At 40.7% G+C, this 19,312-nt stretch overlaps 1 protein-coding gene across 3 annotated transcripts in view; it reads left to right on the top strand.

Annotated features, from left to right (window-relative positions):
- The first annotated feature begins 11,720 nt into the window (after nucleotides 1–11,720).
- The window catches only part of AMMECR1 (AMMECR nuclear protein 1), a 115,902-nt gene continuing 108,310 nt past the window's right edge, over nucleotides 11,721–19,312 (top strand). For all 3 annotated transcript variants that reach the window (XR_003033536.2, XM_024988748.2, XM_024988747.2), the window contains exon 1: nucleotides 11,721–12,209. Coding sequence is in view for 2 of the 3 variants with exons in the window: in XM_024988748.2 (XP_024844516.1) it covers nucleotides 11,737–12,209 (473 nt within the window). In the remaining variant the exon portion in view is untranslated. The remainder of the gene's footprint in view (nucleotides 12,210–19,312) is intronic.

Below are 19,312 nucleotides of genomic sequence, written 5' to 3'. Positions count from 1 at the left end.
TCCAGACCATGGCTTCAAATACCACAAATATGCTGATAACTCTCAAGTGTATTTCAAGACTCTACTCTGAGTATATAACATGTATATTTGACTATCTACTTGACATCTTCATTTGGATATCTGGCAGATACCTTAAACTTATTATGTCAAGAACTTTTGCTATTTTTCCCAAATAGCTCGTGTTCCTATCTTTCCCATCTCAGTCACCACTGTTTATCCAGTTACTTAAAAAATCTAGGCATTATTCTTAATTGCTTCTTTTTCCTCACCTCAACAACATATCTATCAGTAAATCTTCTTGAATTTATCTCCAAAATTTATGTAGAATATATCCATTCATTTCATAATAACTGCCACCACCTACATCCAGGCATACCCTGGATTGTGGAAGTTTCTTGCTTGGTCTCATTTCTTCCTCTCTGTTCTCTTTGAGTACAATTCTCCACATAGCAGCAAAATTTATCTTACTGAACCCTTCAATGACTCCCCATTTGGCTCTTTGAATATCTTTTTTATGGTTATATGTGAGCCACTCTTGTTTTTTAATAAGTAAATAGAAGACTTGGACAACACTATACACCAGCTAACCCTAAACGTGCATCTATAGAGCATTCTTTACCTCATGCGAAGAGCTGACTCATTGGAAAAGACTCTGATGCTGGGAGGGATTGGGGGCAGGAGGAGAAGGGGACGACAGAGGATGAGATGGCTGGATGGCATCACTGACTTGATGGACGTGAGTCTAAGTGAACTCTGGGAGTTGGTGATGGACAGGGAGGCCTGGCATGCTGCGATTCATGGGGTCACAAAGAGTCGGACACAACTGAGCAACTGAACTGAACTGAACCCAGTAACAGCAGAATATATAATCTTCTTAAGTGAACATGGAATATTCTCCAGAAAAGACTATATGCTAGGCCATAAAATAAGCTTAGAAGCATTTAAAATGACTGAAATTTTACAACAGTAGTCTCTACCACAAAGGAATAAAATTGGAACTAAATAACAGAAACTTGAGAAATTCACAAATAAGTGGAAATTAAATAAAACACTCCCAAATGACTACTGTGTCAAAGAAAAAAATCACAAAAGAAATTTAAAAATAGTTTGAGATTTAAAAAAAAAAAAGCAAAACTACAATATGCCAAAGATTATGGGATATAGCTGAAGCAGTGCTTAGGGGGAAATTTATAGCTGTAAGACCTTTACTTAAAAAGCAGAAATATCTCAAATCAATACCCTAGCCTCTTACCTGAAGAAACTAGAACAAAAGGTAAAGTACACACAAGGCAAATATAAGGAAGGAAATAGTAAAAATTAGAACAGATATAGATGAATTGGAAGGTAGAAAAGCAATAGAGGAAATCAAAGAAACAAAAGTTGGTTTGAGAAAAACAGCAAAACTGACAAGCCTCAATGGATATGTGTTTGAGCTAACTCCAGGAGATAGTGAAGGACAGGGAAGCCTGGTATGCTGCAGTCCATGGGGTCACAAAGAGTCGGACATGACTTAGTGACTGAGCAACAGCAGCGATGACCAGGAACAAGACAGGTATGTCTTCTCTTGCCAGTTTTATTTAACATTGTCCTGGATGTTTCAGCCAGGACAATTAGGCAAGAAAAAGAAATAAAAGGCATCTAGATTGGAAAGGAAGAGGTAAAAACATCTGTTTGCAGATGACTTGATCTTGTATACAGAAAACACTAAGAAATCAAATTAAAATATTACTATAAACAGTTCTGCTAGGTTTTAGGAGACAAGATCTATATATAAAAGTCAGTTATGTTTCTATACAATGTACAATTCAAAAACTAAAATTAATAAAACAATTCCAACTACAATAACTTCAAAAGCATAAAATACTTAGAAATACGGTTAACAATAGAAATGCAACATTATACTCTGAAAACTACAAAGCATTGGTGAAGGAAATTAAAGCAGATCTTGATAAATGGAGAGAAATCCCATGTTGATGGATTAGAAGACCAAATATTGTTAAGATGTCAATACACCTCAAAGTGATCTACATTCAATGCAATGCCTATCAAAATCCCAATTGGCTGCATTTCAGAAATTGACAAGATGATCACAAAATTAACATGGAAATGCAAGGGTCCCAGAAGAGCCAAAATAATCTTGAAAAAGAATAACAAATTTAGAAGATCCACAGTTCCTCTTTTCAAAACTTTCCACAAAGCTACAGTAATTAAGACAGTGTAGTGCTGACCCAAGGACAGGCATGTCCATCAGTGGAACAGAATACTGAGGGCCCAGAAATAAACCTTATATATTATTTTTGATTGTTTTCAATGGAGAACAAAGACTCTCTTCAACAAATATTGGCTGGGACAACTAGATATCTGTATGCCAAAGAATCAACTTGGACCCCTCCTCACACCATATACAAAAAGTAAATCATAATGAATCAAAGATGAAATATAAGAACTAAAACTATGAAACTTTTAAAAGTAAACATAGATGTAAATCTCCATGACCTTGTATTTGGAAATGCTTTCTTAGATATAATATCAAAAGTACAAGCAACAAATAAATTGGACACCACTGAGAAAGTGAAAAAAAACAACACACAGAGTGGAGGAAAATATTTGAAAATGATATATCCTGATATCTCAAATTTATAAAAAATTCTTACAACCTAATAATAAGAAGACAAATAACTCCGTTTAAAAATGGGCAGAGGAAAGATACTCTATGACCCACCTCCTAGGGTAATGGAAATAAAAACAAAAGTAAACAAGTGGGACCTAATTAAACTTAAAAGCTTCTGCACAGCAAAAGAAGCTATAAACAAGGTGAAAAGACAACCCTCAGAATGGGAGAAAATAATAGCAAATGAAACAACTGACAAAGGATTAATTTCTAAAATATACAAGCAGCTCATACAACTCAATGCCAGAAAAATAAACAACCCAATCAAAAAGTGGGGAGAAGACCTAAAAAGACATTTCTCCAAAGAAGACATACAGATGGCTAACAAACACATGAAAAGATGCTCAACATCATTCATTATCAGAGAAATGCAAATCAGAACTACAATGAGCTATCACCTCATACCAATCAGAATGGCCAAATCAAAAAGTCTACAAACAATAAATGCTGGAGAGGGTGTGGAGAAAAGGGAACCTCTTGCACTGCTGATGGGAATGTAAATTGATACAGCCACTATGGAAGACGGTATGGAGATTCCTTAAAAAGCTAGGAATAAAACCACCATATGACCCAGCAATCCCACTCCTAGGCATATACCCTGAGGAAACCAAAATTGAAAGAGACACATGTATCCCATTGTTCATTGCAGCACTATTTACAATAGCTAGAACATGGAAGTAACCTAGATGTCCATCGACAGATGAATGAATAAAGAAGCTGTGGTACATATACATGAGGGAATATTACTCAGCCATAAAAAGGAACGCATTTGAGTCTAATGAGGTGGATGAACCTAGAGCCTATTATACAGAGTGAAGTAAGTCAGAAAGAGAAATATAAATATCATATACTAACGCACATATATGGAATCTAGAAAGATGGTACCAAAGAATTTATCTGCAGGGCAGCAATGGAGAAACAGAATATAGAGAACAGACTTATGGACACAGGGAGAGGGGAGGAGAGGGTGAGATAAATGGAAAAAGTAACATGAAAACTTACATTACCACATGTAAAATAGATAGCCAATGGGAATTTGCTGTATGTCTCAGGGAACTCAAACAAGGGCTCTATATCAACCTAGAGGGGTGGGATGGGGAGGGAGATGGGAGGGAGGTTCAAGAGGGAGGGGATATATGAATACCTACGGCTGATTCATGTTGAGGTTTGACAGAAAACAACAAAATTCTGTAAAGCAATTAACATTCAATTAAAAAATAAATAAATTTTAATTTAAAAAGTAAATAAATAAATAGGTTAAATATATTAAATAGAAAAAAAATGGGCTGGGGAACTTCCTAGTGGTCCAGTGGTTAGAACTCTATGCTCCCATTACAGGGGGCACAGGTTTGATCCCTGGTCAGGGAACTGAGGTCCCCAAAGCTGTGCAGTGTGGCCAAAAATAAATTAATTAAATAAATATAAGTAGAGGATTTGAAAAAACATTTCTCTAAAAAAGATATATAAATGGGTGATAAGCACATGTTAGTCCTTACAGAAGTGCAAATGAAAACTACAATGAAATACTACCTCTCACCCACTAGCATGGCTACAATAATAATTTTTTAAAATAAAAAAGTGTATAAGAGTACATGAATTTTTGTTTTGATTACATTGAAATTATTATTTTAAATAAAATGTCATTAAGTAAAAAAAAATAAAAACAAGCATTGGCAAGAATATGGAAAAATAGGAATCCTCACATATTGCAGATGGAATTTGAAAATGGTGCAGCCAGTTTGGAAAACAGTCTGGCCATTCCTCAAAAGGTTACAATATGGAGTTACCATATGGTATATAGTATATAATTTCATCACTAGGTATATACCCTTCAAATGAAAACATACATCCACATAAAAGCTTGTACATGAATATTCATTGCAGCATTATTTATAATAATCAAAAAGTGGAAACAACCCAAATGTCAATCAATTGATGAATGGATAAACTAGAGTATAGCCATATAATGGAATATTATTCTGCCATTAAAAAGAATAAAGTACTGATAGACGCTATGGCATGGAGGAACCTTGAAAACATGATGCTAAGTGAAATAAGGCAAACACAAAAGGACAAATATTGTATGATTCCATTTATATGAAATGTACAGAACAGGCAAATCTATAGAAACAAAAAATAGGTTTTTGCTTGACAGGGGCTTGGGGGTGAGTGGCAGTGGAGAGAATGGAGAATGAATGCTAATGGGTATGGGGATTAGAAAAGTGTTCCAAAATTATGTTGCTGATTGCACAACTCCATGAATATATGAAAAATCATTGAATTTAAATGGGTGGGCTGCATGCTTTGTGAATTATATCTTAATATAAAAAAAGGAAAGAAGAATCAGAGATGTTTGAGGGACTCACAGAGCAAGTGAAGCATGGGAAATTTCAAGCCCCTTAGAAAAGTCATAAGCCATCACGAATCATCTGCAGTAGAAGTGGCAACATGGGGAGGGGGTTAGTTAGAGAGAAGCCTGTCAAGTGGTATGGAAGAAATCCATAATTCCTTGTGGGGACCTGTGGAGAATGCTGAAGGCAGCTGAGAATTAAGAGGCAGCATAGTTGCCAGGCAGTCGCTGTGGCATGAGTGAACAGACCAATGAGTTTTCTGACCAAATCATTGTGCATTGCCAATAGTGAGAGACTAAGCCATAAATTACTGACATTTAAACAGTGAAGAGGGTAAGGCAAAATGAGCTAGACTTCAACTAGGATCCAGCAGAGATTATGGGACTCACTCACTGCCATGAACTTTAAATCAAATGTTCGCACAAAAGAGAGTTTTAATTCAGAACACAGTTTTACATTTTAATTGACAACCTTAATCTGTCCAACCTGTGCCCAAACTGTGCCTCCAGGCAACTGGAGTAGGTGCTCCAGAACCTGATGAGATTAATTATAGGAAAACAACTATATGTTTAAATTAAATTTGGAGGTGGGGCACACTTGCAGTATATACATTTTTTCACCCCACTAAATGCATAGAGGATAGTAGATGAAGTCTTTAAGGAAAAAAGAAAAGAGTGAAATAGTCAAGTAAATACACCTTTGCATTTTGGTTGCTCACAACTCCTGTTCAGTTCAGTTCAATTCAGTTCAGTCACTTAGTCGTGTCCAACTCTTGGAGACCCCATGAACTGCAGCACACCAGGCCTCCCTGTCCATCACCAACTCCCAGAGTTTACTCAAACTCATGTCCATTGAGTCGGTGATGCCATCCAACCATCTCATCCTCTGTTGTCCCTTTCTCCTCCCGCCTTCAATCTTTCCCAGCATCAGGGTCTTTTCAATGAGTCAGTTCTTTGCATCAGGTGGCCAAAGTATTGGAGTTTCAGCTTCAACATCAGTCCTTCCAATGTACACTCAGGACTGATCTCCTTTAGGATGGACTGGTTGGATCTCCTTGCAGTTTAAGGGGCTCTCAAGCCTTCTCCAACACCACAGTTCAAAAGCATCAATTCTTCAGTGCTCAGCTTTCTTTATAGACCAACTCTTACATCCATACATGACTACTGGAAAAACCATAGCCTTAACAAAGGTCCATCTAGTCAAGGCTATGGTTTTTCCTGTGGTCATGTATGGATGTGAGAGTTGGACTATGAAGTAAGCTGAGTGCTGAAGAATTGATGCTTTTGAACTGTGGTGTTGGAGAAGACTCTTGAGAGTCCCTTGGACTGCAAGGAGATCCAACCAGTCCATTCTGAAGGAGATCAGCCCTGGGATTTCTTTGGAAGGAATGATGCTAAAGCTGAAACTCCAGTACTTTGGCAACCTCATGCAAAGAGTTGACTCATTGGAAAAGACTCTGATGCTGGGAGGGATTGGGGGCAAGAGGAGAAGGGGACGACAGAGGATGAGATGGCTGGATGGCATCACTGACTCGATGGACATGAGTCTGAGTGAACTCCAGGAGTTGGTGATGGACAGGGAGGTCTGGCGTGCTGCGATTCATAGGGTCGCAAAGAGTCGGACACGACTGAGCGACTGAACTGAACTGAACTAACCAGACGGACCTTTGTTGGCAAAATAATGTCTCTGCTTTTTAATATGCTGTCTGGGTTGGTCATAACTTTTCTTCCAAGGTGTAAGGGTCTTTTAATTGCATGGCTGCAGTCACCATCTGCAGTGATTTTGGAGCCCCCCAAAATAAAGTCTCCCACTGTTTCCACTGTTTCCCCATCTATTTGCCATGAACTGATGGGACCAGATGCCATGATCTTAGTTTTCTGAATGTTGAGTTTTAAGCCAACTTTTTCACTCTCCTGTTTCATTTTCATCAAGAGGCTCTTTAGTTCCTCCTCACTTTCTGCCATAAGGGTGGTATCATCTGTATATCTGAAATCATTGATATTTCTCAGTATATTACAACTCCCATAACTGCCCAAAATAACACTCATTTTGATCATCTCTTCTCTAAAAACTTTCCTTGCCAACCCACAACTAGCTAGTTTTGTGAATTCTTCCACATTCAGTATAGATATTCACATACCTAAATCTTATTGAAGAGTTGATATAACTTTGTCTCAAGGAAATAGGTAGTGAAACAACATTCAATTAGCTTGCTTGACAATAGAAGATATAAATGAAACAACTAGAAAACAGTCAAAAGTAGACCATGGTCCTTTGTCTCATTAATGTGTTCATTAGATAAAGACCGGTTTCAGGAGGGAAGGATCTGATTTGTAATCAAGAAAACAAAAGCTGATTTATCCATTTGAACTGTAAAGCAGGTAAAGAATTTCAGTATTTATTCACATATTCATTCAAATATAAAAGGGAACTGATCACCACCTCCGCCACCACAACCATGTGTCATATGTGTACAAGGTTAGATCAAAGTGGTAGCTAATAATACTACATTCTGCAGTTGTTCAAGGATGACAGTTGAGAAAGTTTGATGACAGAGGATAAAAATAACACTTGTTTGGGCATAAATGGAAGTTTTTTCATTGAACTATGTGAATGTTCCTCATGCCATCCACACTGCCAGAAACCTAAGAAAACAATTTTGCAACATTTTTATGTGTTCACTACTCATCAAATTACAATTATTCTTTTTTTTTCTGAAATGAAGAATAACTATTGTAAGCATGAGAATAAATTGAGGTAATGATAAAATAATCAGCAACTATTAGGTATAATTCAATTTCCAGTTTTACTGCAGTTACTAATGTGCATAACCTTTGTTCAAATAGTTTGTCACAGTTGTGTAAAAAAGCATTTGACAAGAGTTAGTTAACAGCAATTTACAGGCAGATACAGAAGCAGAAATGCTTAAAGTTTGAATGTACTTTGTCAACAAAGAAACTATGGCCTATTTACTTCTTTTTCATTTAAAAGAAACATGGAATCTTTTGCTCCCAGCTTGACAGTCAGTTACAAAAAGCAGAAGGCACCTTAACGTTTCCTCTGGAGGATATTATCACTTCACTCCAGTATCAGCAGCGGGTAGAAACATGTGCTTTATCATACTTTGACCTTTATACTTCAAGTCAAGGGAATCCTAAGCAAGGTCAGTTTCCTCATCCAGCATGCACTTTGTGCAGATGTAAAAAAAAAAGTTTTTTCCCCACAGAATTTGATCTGTGGATTTTGTGTTTGAATGAAATATGTTTATTTCTATGGTGGTGACTTTGCAAGAAAACAAGTGCAGAAGTATTTCCTCAAAGGCTAAAAGGAGGCATTACCACCACCACCACCACTTGCCAAGGGATTTGCAAAGCATCTTGAGGCTCATGGTTAATATGGGAGACAAGCCAGAATCAGGAGAAGTTAGCACAGAGAAAAAAGTTGGAGTGTTTTTCCCCTTTTAGCCAGCCAATTCAACAAAGTCCTTCAGATAGTAACACCTAGTGGTCAGATAATGATGTCTTTTCTACAAGGATTGTGTTTGGGTTTGTCTATTTCCTTTATGTTTGGAAGATTTGGGGTTGGCATTTAAAATCCTTGGGGGGAAAGCTATTTTTGTAACTCAACTGGGATGTCCTTGTCTTAGGGTTTCCCATTGCATCAGTCCCCTAGCCTGGATGATAACCATGATAGTGCTTTGTCTTTCAGATGAAATGCAGAACTAAGGACATGACTACTGGTGCTTATTAAAGATTCCTTGCTATTTTCACAAGAGTAGGGGTGTTAGACTCTTGTCTACTGGCCAAATTCTAAATTGGGAGATTACATTCTGCTTTCCTGAATTCCCCTAGCAGAAGCAGCCATCCATGGTATCCTACTTTGCTTCCTGTGCTACACTGTTGTGTGATGTCATTAAATGGCTCTGCTTTTCTACTCTAGAAGTGACCACTTCTTAGTGGAGTGCTGAATAAATTGGTACCTATTGTCTGATATTGTATTTGTCCTAGTTTCAAACAAATTAAAAGGTAGGCTCTGATAGTTAAGGATAAAGAACAAAACAAAACACTCTAACGGTACTGGTTGTTGTGAAGCAGTAAAAAAAAAAAAAAGAAAGAAAGAAAGAAAGAAAATCTGCTTTCTCTTCTGCAACACAGACGAATTAATACATTTTTTAAAAACTACACCAGTGGTTGACAACAAATTGTTATTTTCCCTCAAACAGGAGGATAGTTCTAACAGCAATGATGAGGTTTGAGAGGATGTGATCACATATCACAAACCAGTTAAACCATCTCTTTCGCCTTTAGGTTGCATCTAACTATCCTAGACAATTGATCTGTCTGTTTCATAAAATCTCTCTTTTAGGAGAGTCTTCATCTTTCCTTCTTAACATATTTCAGTGTTTTCTAATCTTTCCATAAAAACGATGTTCTTGTTTTTATTTAACCTCCAGTCCACCTACTGTAGCTTAATGTCACCATCTTTTATCCGTCTCTAGCCTTTTATCCTACACAAGTACTGAGAGGCAGTGTAGCACAACAGCATGGTTTTTGGAGTCAGACATGTTCACATTAAAATCCATCACTTTATAGGTGTGTGATGTTGGGCAAGTTACTACTGAGGTTCAATTTCCTCATCTGTAAATGAGCAACCTCTTCAACCTCATGTGAAGATCAAATGACATAATATATTATTTGTAGGGTTATGGGGTAAGATGATGGAGAAGGCAATGGCACCCCACTCCAGTACTCTTGCCTGGAAAATCCCATGGACGGAGGAGCCTGGAAGGCTGCAGTCCATGGGGTCACCGAGGGTCGGACACGACTGAGAGACTTCACTTTCACTTTTCACTTTCATGCATTGGAGAGGGAAATGGCAGCCCACTCCAGTGTTCTTGCCTGGAGAATCCCAGGGATGGCGGAGCCTGGTGGGCTGCCGTCTCTGAGGTCGCACAGAGTCGGACACAACTGAAGCGACTTAGCAGCAGCAGCAGCAGGGGTAAGATGAGGCATGGCATTTGGCACCCAAAAAGTGCTCAATAAATAGTAGTTATTTATCTGATTAGGTGCACAGATCTGACTCAATTCATAAACTTTTAGAGTGGGGAAGAATAGTTCCTGGATTTCAACACAAGTCCCCTGGTAGCTCAGTGGTAAAGAATCTGCCTCCCAATGCAGGAGACACAAGAGACGTGGGTTTGATCCCTGGATGGGGAAGATCCCCTGGAGAAGGGAATGGCAACCCATTTCAGTATTCTTGCCTGGGAAATCCCAAGGACAGAGGAGCCTGGTGGGCTACAGTTCACGGGGTTACAGAAGAATTGGACATCACTTAGTGACTAAATAATAACAGTGTCATAAACATACTAGACACAGAGGCTCAAAATTTGTTGACTTATTTTTCCCCTGGAGTGAAATGAACAGCCCTCACCTATCTGCAAGATATCACATATTTAGCTCAAAGGTGACAAAATCGATCAATCCTCTGATGCCTCCAAATATGCAGATAGATACCTCACTTTGTCTAGATGTTTTGGCAAGGCATAGACACAACACAAAAAGCTTAGACTTTGTTTCTATGAGGTTTCGTTTCTATGAATATTTTACATTTGATTATTGTCTTGGGCGCCCAGAATGGGAGTGACTCAATCAAACGCCTCCTCATCCATCCAAGCATTCTTTGAGAAAATTTTAAAAGAATACTAACAACTCATCATATACCTGAACAAAATCTTTCAACTTGTGACTAAGTATACTACCTGCCCTGTTTATCTGTAAGATCTGTGCTAACTACAGATATATTTCTAATCTGCTTTGTTCCCAAGCCAATCCCCTCTCCCAATAACCCACCAGTGCAAGTTCCAGACCACAATGAACATTTGTGAACCAGTGAGGTGTTGGTTAGGATTTTATTTTTTGCTTTTAAAGGTCTTTACGGGGCTAGGAAGGAAAGTTGAGGAACACGCATGGGGATATATAGAGTCGATTGGGCTGGAATGTCTGTCAATAAGGACAGAGTGTGTCTCTTTTACCATAATCTTGGAAAAAAGATTATATGCGTGTTCAGATGGAGTCACTGCAGTATGGCCCGTTCCCCGACTGATTCATAAGGGGCGATCTCAGGTGTGGAGTTCCAAGCACCTGCTTGATCACACTCCGGCAGTTCAGAACCTAGCGTATTTGAGGCCGGTGGCTCAGGTTCCACTTAATTTGGCTCAGGTGTCACTAACACTATGTGCAGTGCCCGTCACTGAGTCGTACTTTGGGACTTGGATACTTACTTCGGACTTTCTTGTTTCTCCCCGCTTCCTTCCCATTAGTTTCCCTTTCGCTCCTCCGTCTCCGGGGTGCCCACTTCCTCCCTTTGCTCCCATTCTCCGCTTTCTTCTCTTTCCTTCCTACTGGGCTTCCCGTCTCTCATCCTCGTAGGGCCGCGGGGCTCGAGGCTGAGGCTCGGCTCCGAGGAGGAGGAGGCGCGAGGCCGGCGGGACAGGCGAGAGGTGCCGAGCCGCGAAAGCGCGGGGCGCGCGCCGGGGCGGGGGCGCGCGCGGGCTGGCCGCGTGGCCGGGCGGCCGGACCAGGGAGCGGCGCGCGCGCGCGTGGCCCGCGAGCCCCTGGCGCGCCCCCGGCGGCCGGGGCCGCAGCGTGCTCGCCCCCGCCGCCAGCTCGCCTCACTTATGGGTCGGAAGCGCTGCGTGGGGGAGACCGTTCCAAGATGGCGGCGGGTTGCTGCGGGGTGAAGAAGCAGAAACTGTCCAGTTCGCCCCCCTCTGGCTCGGGTGGCGGTGGTGGCGCCTCCTCCTCCTCCCACTGCAGTGGAGAGAGCCAGTGCCGAGCAGGGGAGCTGGGACTAGGAGGCGCCGGTACGCGGCTCAACGGGCTAGGAGGTCTAGCCGGAGGAGGTAGCGGCAGCGGCTGTACCCTCTCTCCCCCCCAGGGCTGCGGCGGCGGCGGCGGGGGGATTTCCTTGTCGCCCCCTCCGAGCTGCGGAGTGGGGACCCTACTTTCTACCCCGGCCGCCGCCACCTCTCCCTCGCCCTCCTTGTCGTCCGCCGCCTCGTCCTCATCGCCCGGCTCCCGGAAGATGGTGGTGTCAGCGGAGATGTGCTGCTTTTGCTTCGATGTGCTCTACTGTCACCTGTACGGATACCAGCAGCCCCGGACCCCCCGGTTCACCAACGAGCCCTAGTGAGTACCGTGCCCTCCGCCGCCCTCTCCCTTGCGCTCGGGATGGGGCTCAGAGTTGAGGCAAAGTACGAGTCCGCCTCCCCGCCGGCCGCTGCCCCTGCCCCTCTGGCTGCCCCGGGTCCCTGGAGCCACTCTCCCTGAGTAAGGGCACCCCGCACTTTCTGCCCTCTGAGGCAAGCGCCCCACACTTGGAGAGGGGTGCTGCTGCGAGAGATGGCTCGCTGACTCCCAGAGGTGTTCGCTTTCTCTTTGAGATAACTTCGAGGAGTTTTGACCCTCTCCTTCGCCACCCCGGCTCCCCATCTCCCGGGTTTGGGAGCTCTGGGTCGCTCACGGTGTTGACCTCTCCTGTATTGGGTTTCCTTGACCCCCAGTGGAAGTCCCGCCGGTGTTCCCGCCCCGCGTACCATGCACATGGAGCGTTACTATCCCATTGCAACGTAAAAAATAGCAACTATCCAACTTCTGTTCTGCCAGTGATGGAACTTAGCTCCGGAGCCTGTGAGCTTACCCATCTTTTTCCTTCGGGTTTCCTTGTGTCCTGGGGAGGGAAGAGGTTTTTTGTCAAAACACATGTTCCCTTAGGACCTATTTTTACCCGAACTTACCCATTAAAATGTGTTTCTAGTGAAGCGCACCGCCGGCTCTCTCACATTTAAAGAGTGAGATTTTTTTTTTTTAATTCCACCGTCTGGGTAATAGCTCATTCAAAGAGAGCTGTCCCCATAGAGCCACTGTCAATTTGTACATTACGCGTGCACTCGCTTTTGTGTCGATTTCACTTTTAAGAAACCCATGTTAGGTTTGACGATTCGGGAACTATTTAAACAGCAAGTGTGTAGGAATTTTATGGTTTCCTCCGGTTTTGTACTTTTATTTTACCCTTCAAATGTGTGGTTGAAATTGTTTAGAATAAAACTGTTACAGCTAAAAGCCAGGTTAATTCTAATCCCTGTCCATTTGGATGTGTGGGAGATAGGGCATGTGTTGTTTTTTTAATGTGTACACTTGAGTGTAAACTGACTTTTTGAGTTAAATGCTCAAGACAGAATGTAAAGCCCAAGGAAGGGCAGAATGACAAAAAGGGTGATTGTTTTACTTATGAGTACTTAGCATCAATGGGAAAAATAATAGAGAAAAATTTCAGTGAAACTTATACTGAAAAGCATCAACCCTTTTTCTGGCTAAGACAAGTGCCCCTTGTCCCCATACCGTAAGTACCTAAATTGATGTTCTTTTAAAACTGCTTCTTTTCATTTTGTGAGATTAGGGGATTAACTGCGACTGGATAGTATAAACACTCTGCCTAGTCTAAAAATATTCATTTAATATGTAAAGTGGAAATTGCAATAAAGTATCCTGGAAATTGTAAATTCGTTTTGTTTTTCTTTGGCTTTGATACTTGAAATGTATTTCATTTTGTATTTTTGCCACTTTTCTGTGGCCTGTGCATTTTCTTTCAGACCTGGTCCCTCTTTGGGCATTGGTTCATAAGAAATGCGTGAAAGAGCAGAGACTGACACTTTGTCAAATTACATATCTTGATAACTTTCATAGTTTCAATTCTAAAAGCTTAAATCCTAAACCCACACCTGTACTTAGCCAATTTGCTTTTTGGTTAAGAAGTAGAATTCATTTTGAAAAAGACTGCCATGTAAAAAAAAGTCTATGAAATATTTATTAGGTTGAGTCACTTATTTGTGACTTTTCTGCCTTCTCTTGGATGTCTATGATGTATTAAAGCCAGTCCTGGGATGATACATAGGTTGGCTCAGCAAAGTCATGGGACTGCAAAAATTCACTCCTGTTTAGTTATATGAGTTTGGCAAAGGCTGTTTTACTATTCACGCTCCATTGCTCCAAAGCATATGTGAACACGCTTTCAGGAGGTGCTATTTTCACACATTTTAAAGTGAGTTTGGGTTAACTGAATGACTGTAACAAGAATTTTAAAAGGAAAGTGAGCTTGACCAGCTCATACAGAAACTGCTTTTGAAAGTGTCATTTAAGAGTGGCTACTTTGCACACATATTTAAATATTATTTCTCTAATACCCCACCCACTGGATTTCTTTCTCTTGGAATTAAACAGAAAAAATAAGACACCCTTTGACCACTGTGGATATGTTGCAACAATGGTGAAAGAATAATAACTATTATCATTTAGCAGGCCTTGACTGTGTCATGTATTCCACCAAACAACAAATTTAGAAGAGACACTGAACATGACCAAGAGGAGAATGGAAGTTCACTTAAGTGGCAAGAGGAGTGTATCTTTATTTTCTTTTATCTTAAAGTCATTTTGGAGGTGGACTGTGGAAAAATTTAGGAAAACTTCTTCAAAGCAGGGTTTGATCATGGGAGTAAAAGAACTAGAATCACTTGACAGTGCCTTAGTAACCAGCACCTATTTTCTTTCTGTTTTACATATTTAATAGCATTGTGTACTTGTTAGTGTGGCTTGGTGCTGGGGGCCATAAGACATAAATAGATACATTGCTTCCCCCCCAGAGTTATTAGTATCATGGTGTCATGAGCAGTGCTGTTTAGGTCCTGTCTCTGTCCACCGGAAGACTTGCTTTCAACAGTGGCACATCCTCCTATAGGAAAGCACACCGTTTTCATCCTTTCCCAGGATCTTTCTGCCAAAATGTCTGTCACTGGTGAAATCTGCCTTTTATGGGCTTAGAAGTTCTGGTTTCATCAGTGACCCTTCCACTCCAGTAGGTTATTAGAAATTTCCATGATCTATCAGTTTCAGGTTTGGCTGGGAGGATGTCACCATAGGAGCAGGCTGTATGGATACAGTGTATCTGCTGTTTCAACTGTATCAACACAACACTGTTGCTACTGTTTCCTTGAGTACCTACCTCATTGCTAAGAAGTAGCCATAGCTGGGGCTTGGGAGGAGAATGGAAATCTGTTCAGTGGAGGAAAGGTAACATTTGTGTTCAGAGTGAGGAATGAATGACTGAATCCTTGGTCTCAGTTGTACAGCCACATGTGCCCACAGAACTAAGGTTCAAAACATGATTTAAAGAAAACACGACTTTAGATGCATTTTACAACTCACAGAGCTTTGCATTTATGGATGGGAACGTTATAAGGGATCCACTGTGCCAGGTGTTGAGCCAGTTCTACTCCAGAACTGTCCTTCTCAACTTTGGCTGCACATTGGAATCACTGAAGAATTACTAAAAAGACAGATGCCTGGGTCCCAACCCCAGAGATTCTGATTTAATTGGTCTTGGATAGGGCCTGGGCATCAGGATTTTTAGAATCTCTCCAGGTAGCTGAGGTGGAGGACCAGTATGTTGTATTCGACTAGGCCTTTCTCCTGACATTGTGATTAATTTGATGTGGGGTGGTTCCTGGGTACTCGAATTTTATGAGCCTTCTGAGTGATTTTTGGTAAACAGCCGGTTTGGGAAAACACTTGCAGTGTGGTCTGCAGACACATCACCTGGAACTTGTTCAAAATGTAGGCTCACATACCCCAGCTCAGACCTGCCGAATTTGAATCTGCATTTTAACAAGTTTCCCCAGGTGACTCTTAGGCACATGGAAAAGTTTGGGGAGGTGTGGTTCTCAAACTTTACTTCATAAGCTCCTGTAGTGCTTGTTAAAACACAAATTGCTGGGCCCCATTCCCAGAGTTTCTGATTCAGTTGGTCTGGGGTGGGGCCGTGAATTTGCATTTCAACCAAGCTCCCTGGTGATGCTGCTGCTACAGTTCCCAGGACCACACGTTGAGCCCCGCTGGTTCCGACAGCAGAAGACCTGAATAAAGTACTTGAGCAACTGTAAGGGAATGGCACTTTTCACTGTCAGCTTCCAATATAAAACTTCCTGCTTCCATGCCAATATCCTTTATCATGTTCTTTCTAACTTACACCAGGGAGACTGAATGCTGCCAAGATCCTGATAAGAGTCTGAGGTTCTTGGGATGGTTTCAGTCCGAGGTGAGATTGAGGGGAGGAAACCCTTAACTGGAAACCTGCTGTATGATTTTAGGTTTTTTTTCCCCAGAAATTGTTAAATGTGAGGAGCACATTTTAGGAATAAAAGCAGCTCAGATATGATATCTTTAAGTGAGTTTTATTGATTTTAGTAACTAAAGCCCCCTAAAAAAATGCTTTGATGATTAGCTCACTAAATAACATGTTGTAATAAGATTTTAAAAGCTTTTTACTCACACTTATGCTTGCTGGATTGCATTTTAAGAATTTCCCTCATTAACAAAGAAACATAAAAGGATCCTGCTAAGGCACTGGGATTGCTCAGTCTTATATCTTTAATACTGTGTTGCATGTCACATCCCATGAACTTTTATTTTAATCTTCTTACCACCTTTGAAGTTAATGCAGTACTATATTTTGTATAAACCAGAGCACATAAAAGATACTTTACTATTAAACATCAATAAGTGTGTTTCCCCCCATTGCAGTGAACAACATGTATTTAAAAAAAAATCAACTCTTGGACATGCAGATTTTCAGATACCCTCATCAGGTGTTTGAACAATTACCTTTTTCTTGTCTTGTCACAGTAGTCAAATTACTATTTGTTGGTGTGCTTGGGACGAATTGGGTTGCTGTAGGGAGATGAGAGGTAGGCACTTTGTTTCATTAGAACAGTAACAATCCTATCCCATGTTAGTAAGATGATTTGATAATACAGCTCAGGTCAAAATGATATTAAATCAGCATTTTAAGCACAGACTATTTCTGTTAAGTCCCTTTTGGATGAAGACTGACCAAAATAGCCAGAAGGTGTGTGTTTCTCCTAGATGATGCTACTAAGCCATTACAGATTTCCTTATCTATGCTAGCATAATGATCGTAATGTATAGTTCTTTTAAAATAATAGTCTGAAAAACTGTTGAGCATTTTGGGAGGTATTATATGGGTTGTTTTTCAACAAGGTCTATTTCCATTGGAAGGCAATCTGGTGTCCTATCTTATAGAAAAGAAAGCAGGGCATGCCCCCAGTTGTCATTTATGCTGTAAAAACCTTCAGTGACTGAAATGGTAGGATATAGAAATATAAATTACAAAATTATTTTTACATCCATGCATGAAGGTGTATGTAGGGCAAGGTATATTTAGTTACAAAGGAAAACTCGATGCTTATTTTACCTTCTCCCCCATATGGCCAAAGGGAGTGATAAGCTAGCTCATAATTTTTTGTGCTTATGAATTGTGTTTGTGCTGCATTCAGGTCCCAGTTAGTTGATAGCAACCAAGAAGGATCTCTAAGTCCAGTGGGAAGAAAGACCACTACTGAGAAAGAGAAAACTGCTCTGTTAGCCCACTCATATATTGTTTTTTTCTCTAAGTATGTGTTTCTCAGAAACAGACTAACATTCACATTGTTGCTTTAAAAGATTGTACACTTTTTGAAATTGTGTTAAAACACTATATCCTATTATTGCAGTTTATTATAATTTTGAAGTCAGTTGTGTTTCCCATTAACAGACCATCTTTTTGAGAATGTATATGTGCGAAACACTAAAACTTGTGCAATGAAATTAGTCAGTTCCCTATTTCAATAGGCGTTTTTCTGTTCTCTCCATGTCACACATGCTTGCCTGTTTTAAAGCAGCACAATGACCAGGGCTCTTACATTTAAATTTTCTTAAATAGTCTTTTTACCCCCCCAACTTGTGTAATAATGTCTTTTTGATACTGTTCTGAATCAATTAAGCTAAGTGCATGAGGACCAGCAGTAAAACCCAGGGGCTGCCAAGAATGGACCTTCAGTGTGTAAGCTGTCTTTCCACAATCAGTAATTGGGCAGTTGCTCAGAAGACACTGGAGACAGTGTGGGAAGCCAGTGGTTGTGTAGGTGGGAAGAGTAGATTCCCAACAGTGAACTTATTTAGAGTTGAGCTTCTGTAGTTACAGTGTTGCTAAGAACAAAAATGAGCCACAGGCTTATGTAGCAGAAAGAAAAGTGCCCAAAGGAAAAAGTATGGTGTAATAATTTAGTTGGTTGGGTGGGGCATATTTTATGTTTGGTCCAACCATAAGTGGCATCTTTTCTATCAAGTGTGGGTGTATTTTCTACAGCTCTTAGTGTACCATACTTTCAAACTTGCTCACCTGTAAAAATGTTAGTGTTGAATAGCTGAGTGGAAATTATATGTCACTGGGGGAGGAAACCTGGTATTTTTTTTTCTTATTAGCATATACACTTTGCTGAGTTCCGTGGTTGGAAACTAGAGAAATAGAAGAATAGTTCTATCCTCACAGAGCTCACAGTGTCGTTTAAGATATGATACTTAACATGCTTGCAGAGCAATATATAGATGATTATAGGTGAATTAGACGCATGAAAAATGCGGTACATGAGCATGGTAATGACATGGGGTAAAGGAGTGGCCAAGAAGAAGGCTGTGGGGAGAGGACAACTTTTGAGCCAGGTTTTTAAATGGCAGAAGTACAGAGATTATTGGTAAGAGCCTGTGAACAGTAGATCTAGAAGTCTTACTTGGTTGTTCTCAAACCGGTTGCTGTCACCGCCACACCCCTTGCCACAGCACTTGGGGATTCCCAGCAGCTGTCTTCAGTCAGCAACTTAAACACTCAGCATTTGCCATACCACTCGCCTTGCTCTGGTCTCTAAGATCATAAAACTTCAAGGAAATGGAAAGTAGCCTTTTGGCTTGGGAACCCTCTGAGAATGCTGCATAAGAAATATTGGATCTGATTATAGTTTTTCATATTAGGAAGGGAACAGAATTTGTAGACGAGTCCTCTAGAATGTAGGATGAATTGGAAGAGGAGCCTAAAGGTAGGAGAGAACAGCTAGACTTAAGGTGATGAGGGCACAAGGAATGGACCCCAGGGACATAGTTTGTGAATCTAGGAAGGTTGGAAAATCAAGAAGTGGAAGGAGTTATCAGTGTATGCAGGGACTCGCACTCTAGGGCCAGGTTTTGTGTAGGAGTGGAAAGATTGCAGCTCACCTGCTTTTTGGCTTCCATCATTGGCTCTTCTTTTCTTGGCTCTGTGCCTAGCTATTCTTGTGCTCAGGAAAAGTTTGTTCAACAGCTCTGTTGGAATTGCTGTGAAATTTGATCTCAAGTGTAAGGACCTTCCT

The sequence above is a fragment of the Bos taurus genome, chromosome X (genome assembly GCF_002263795.3).
Source record: "Bos taurus isolate L1 Dominette 01449 registration number 42190680 breed Hereford chromosome X, ARS-UCD2.0, whole genome shotgun sequence".
In the NCBI taxonomy this organism is placed as follows: domain Eukaryota; kingdom Metazoa; phylum Chordata; class Mammalia; order Artiodactyla; family Bovidae; genus Bos; species Bos taurus.
The sequence above is the reverse complement of the archived record's forward strand: the minus strand, read 5'-3'. Positions and strand labels throughout refer to the sequence as shown.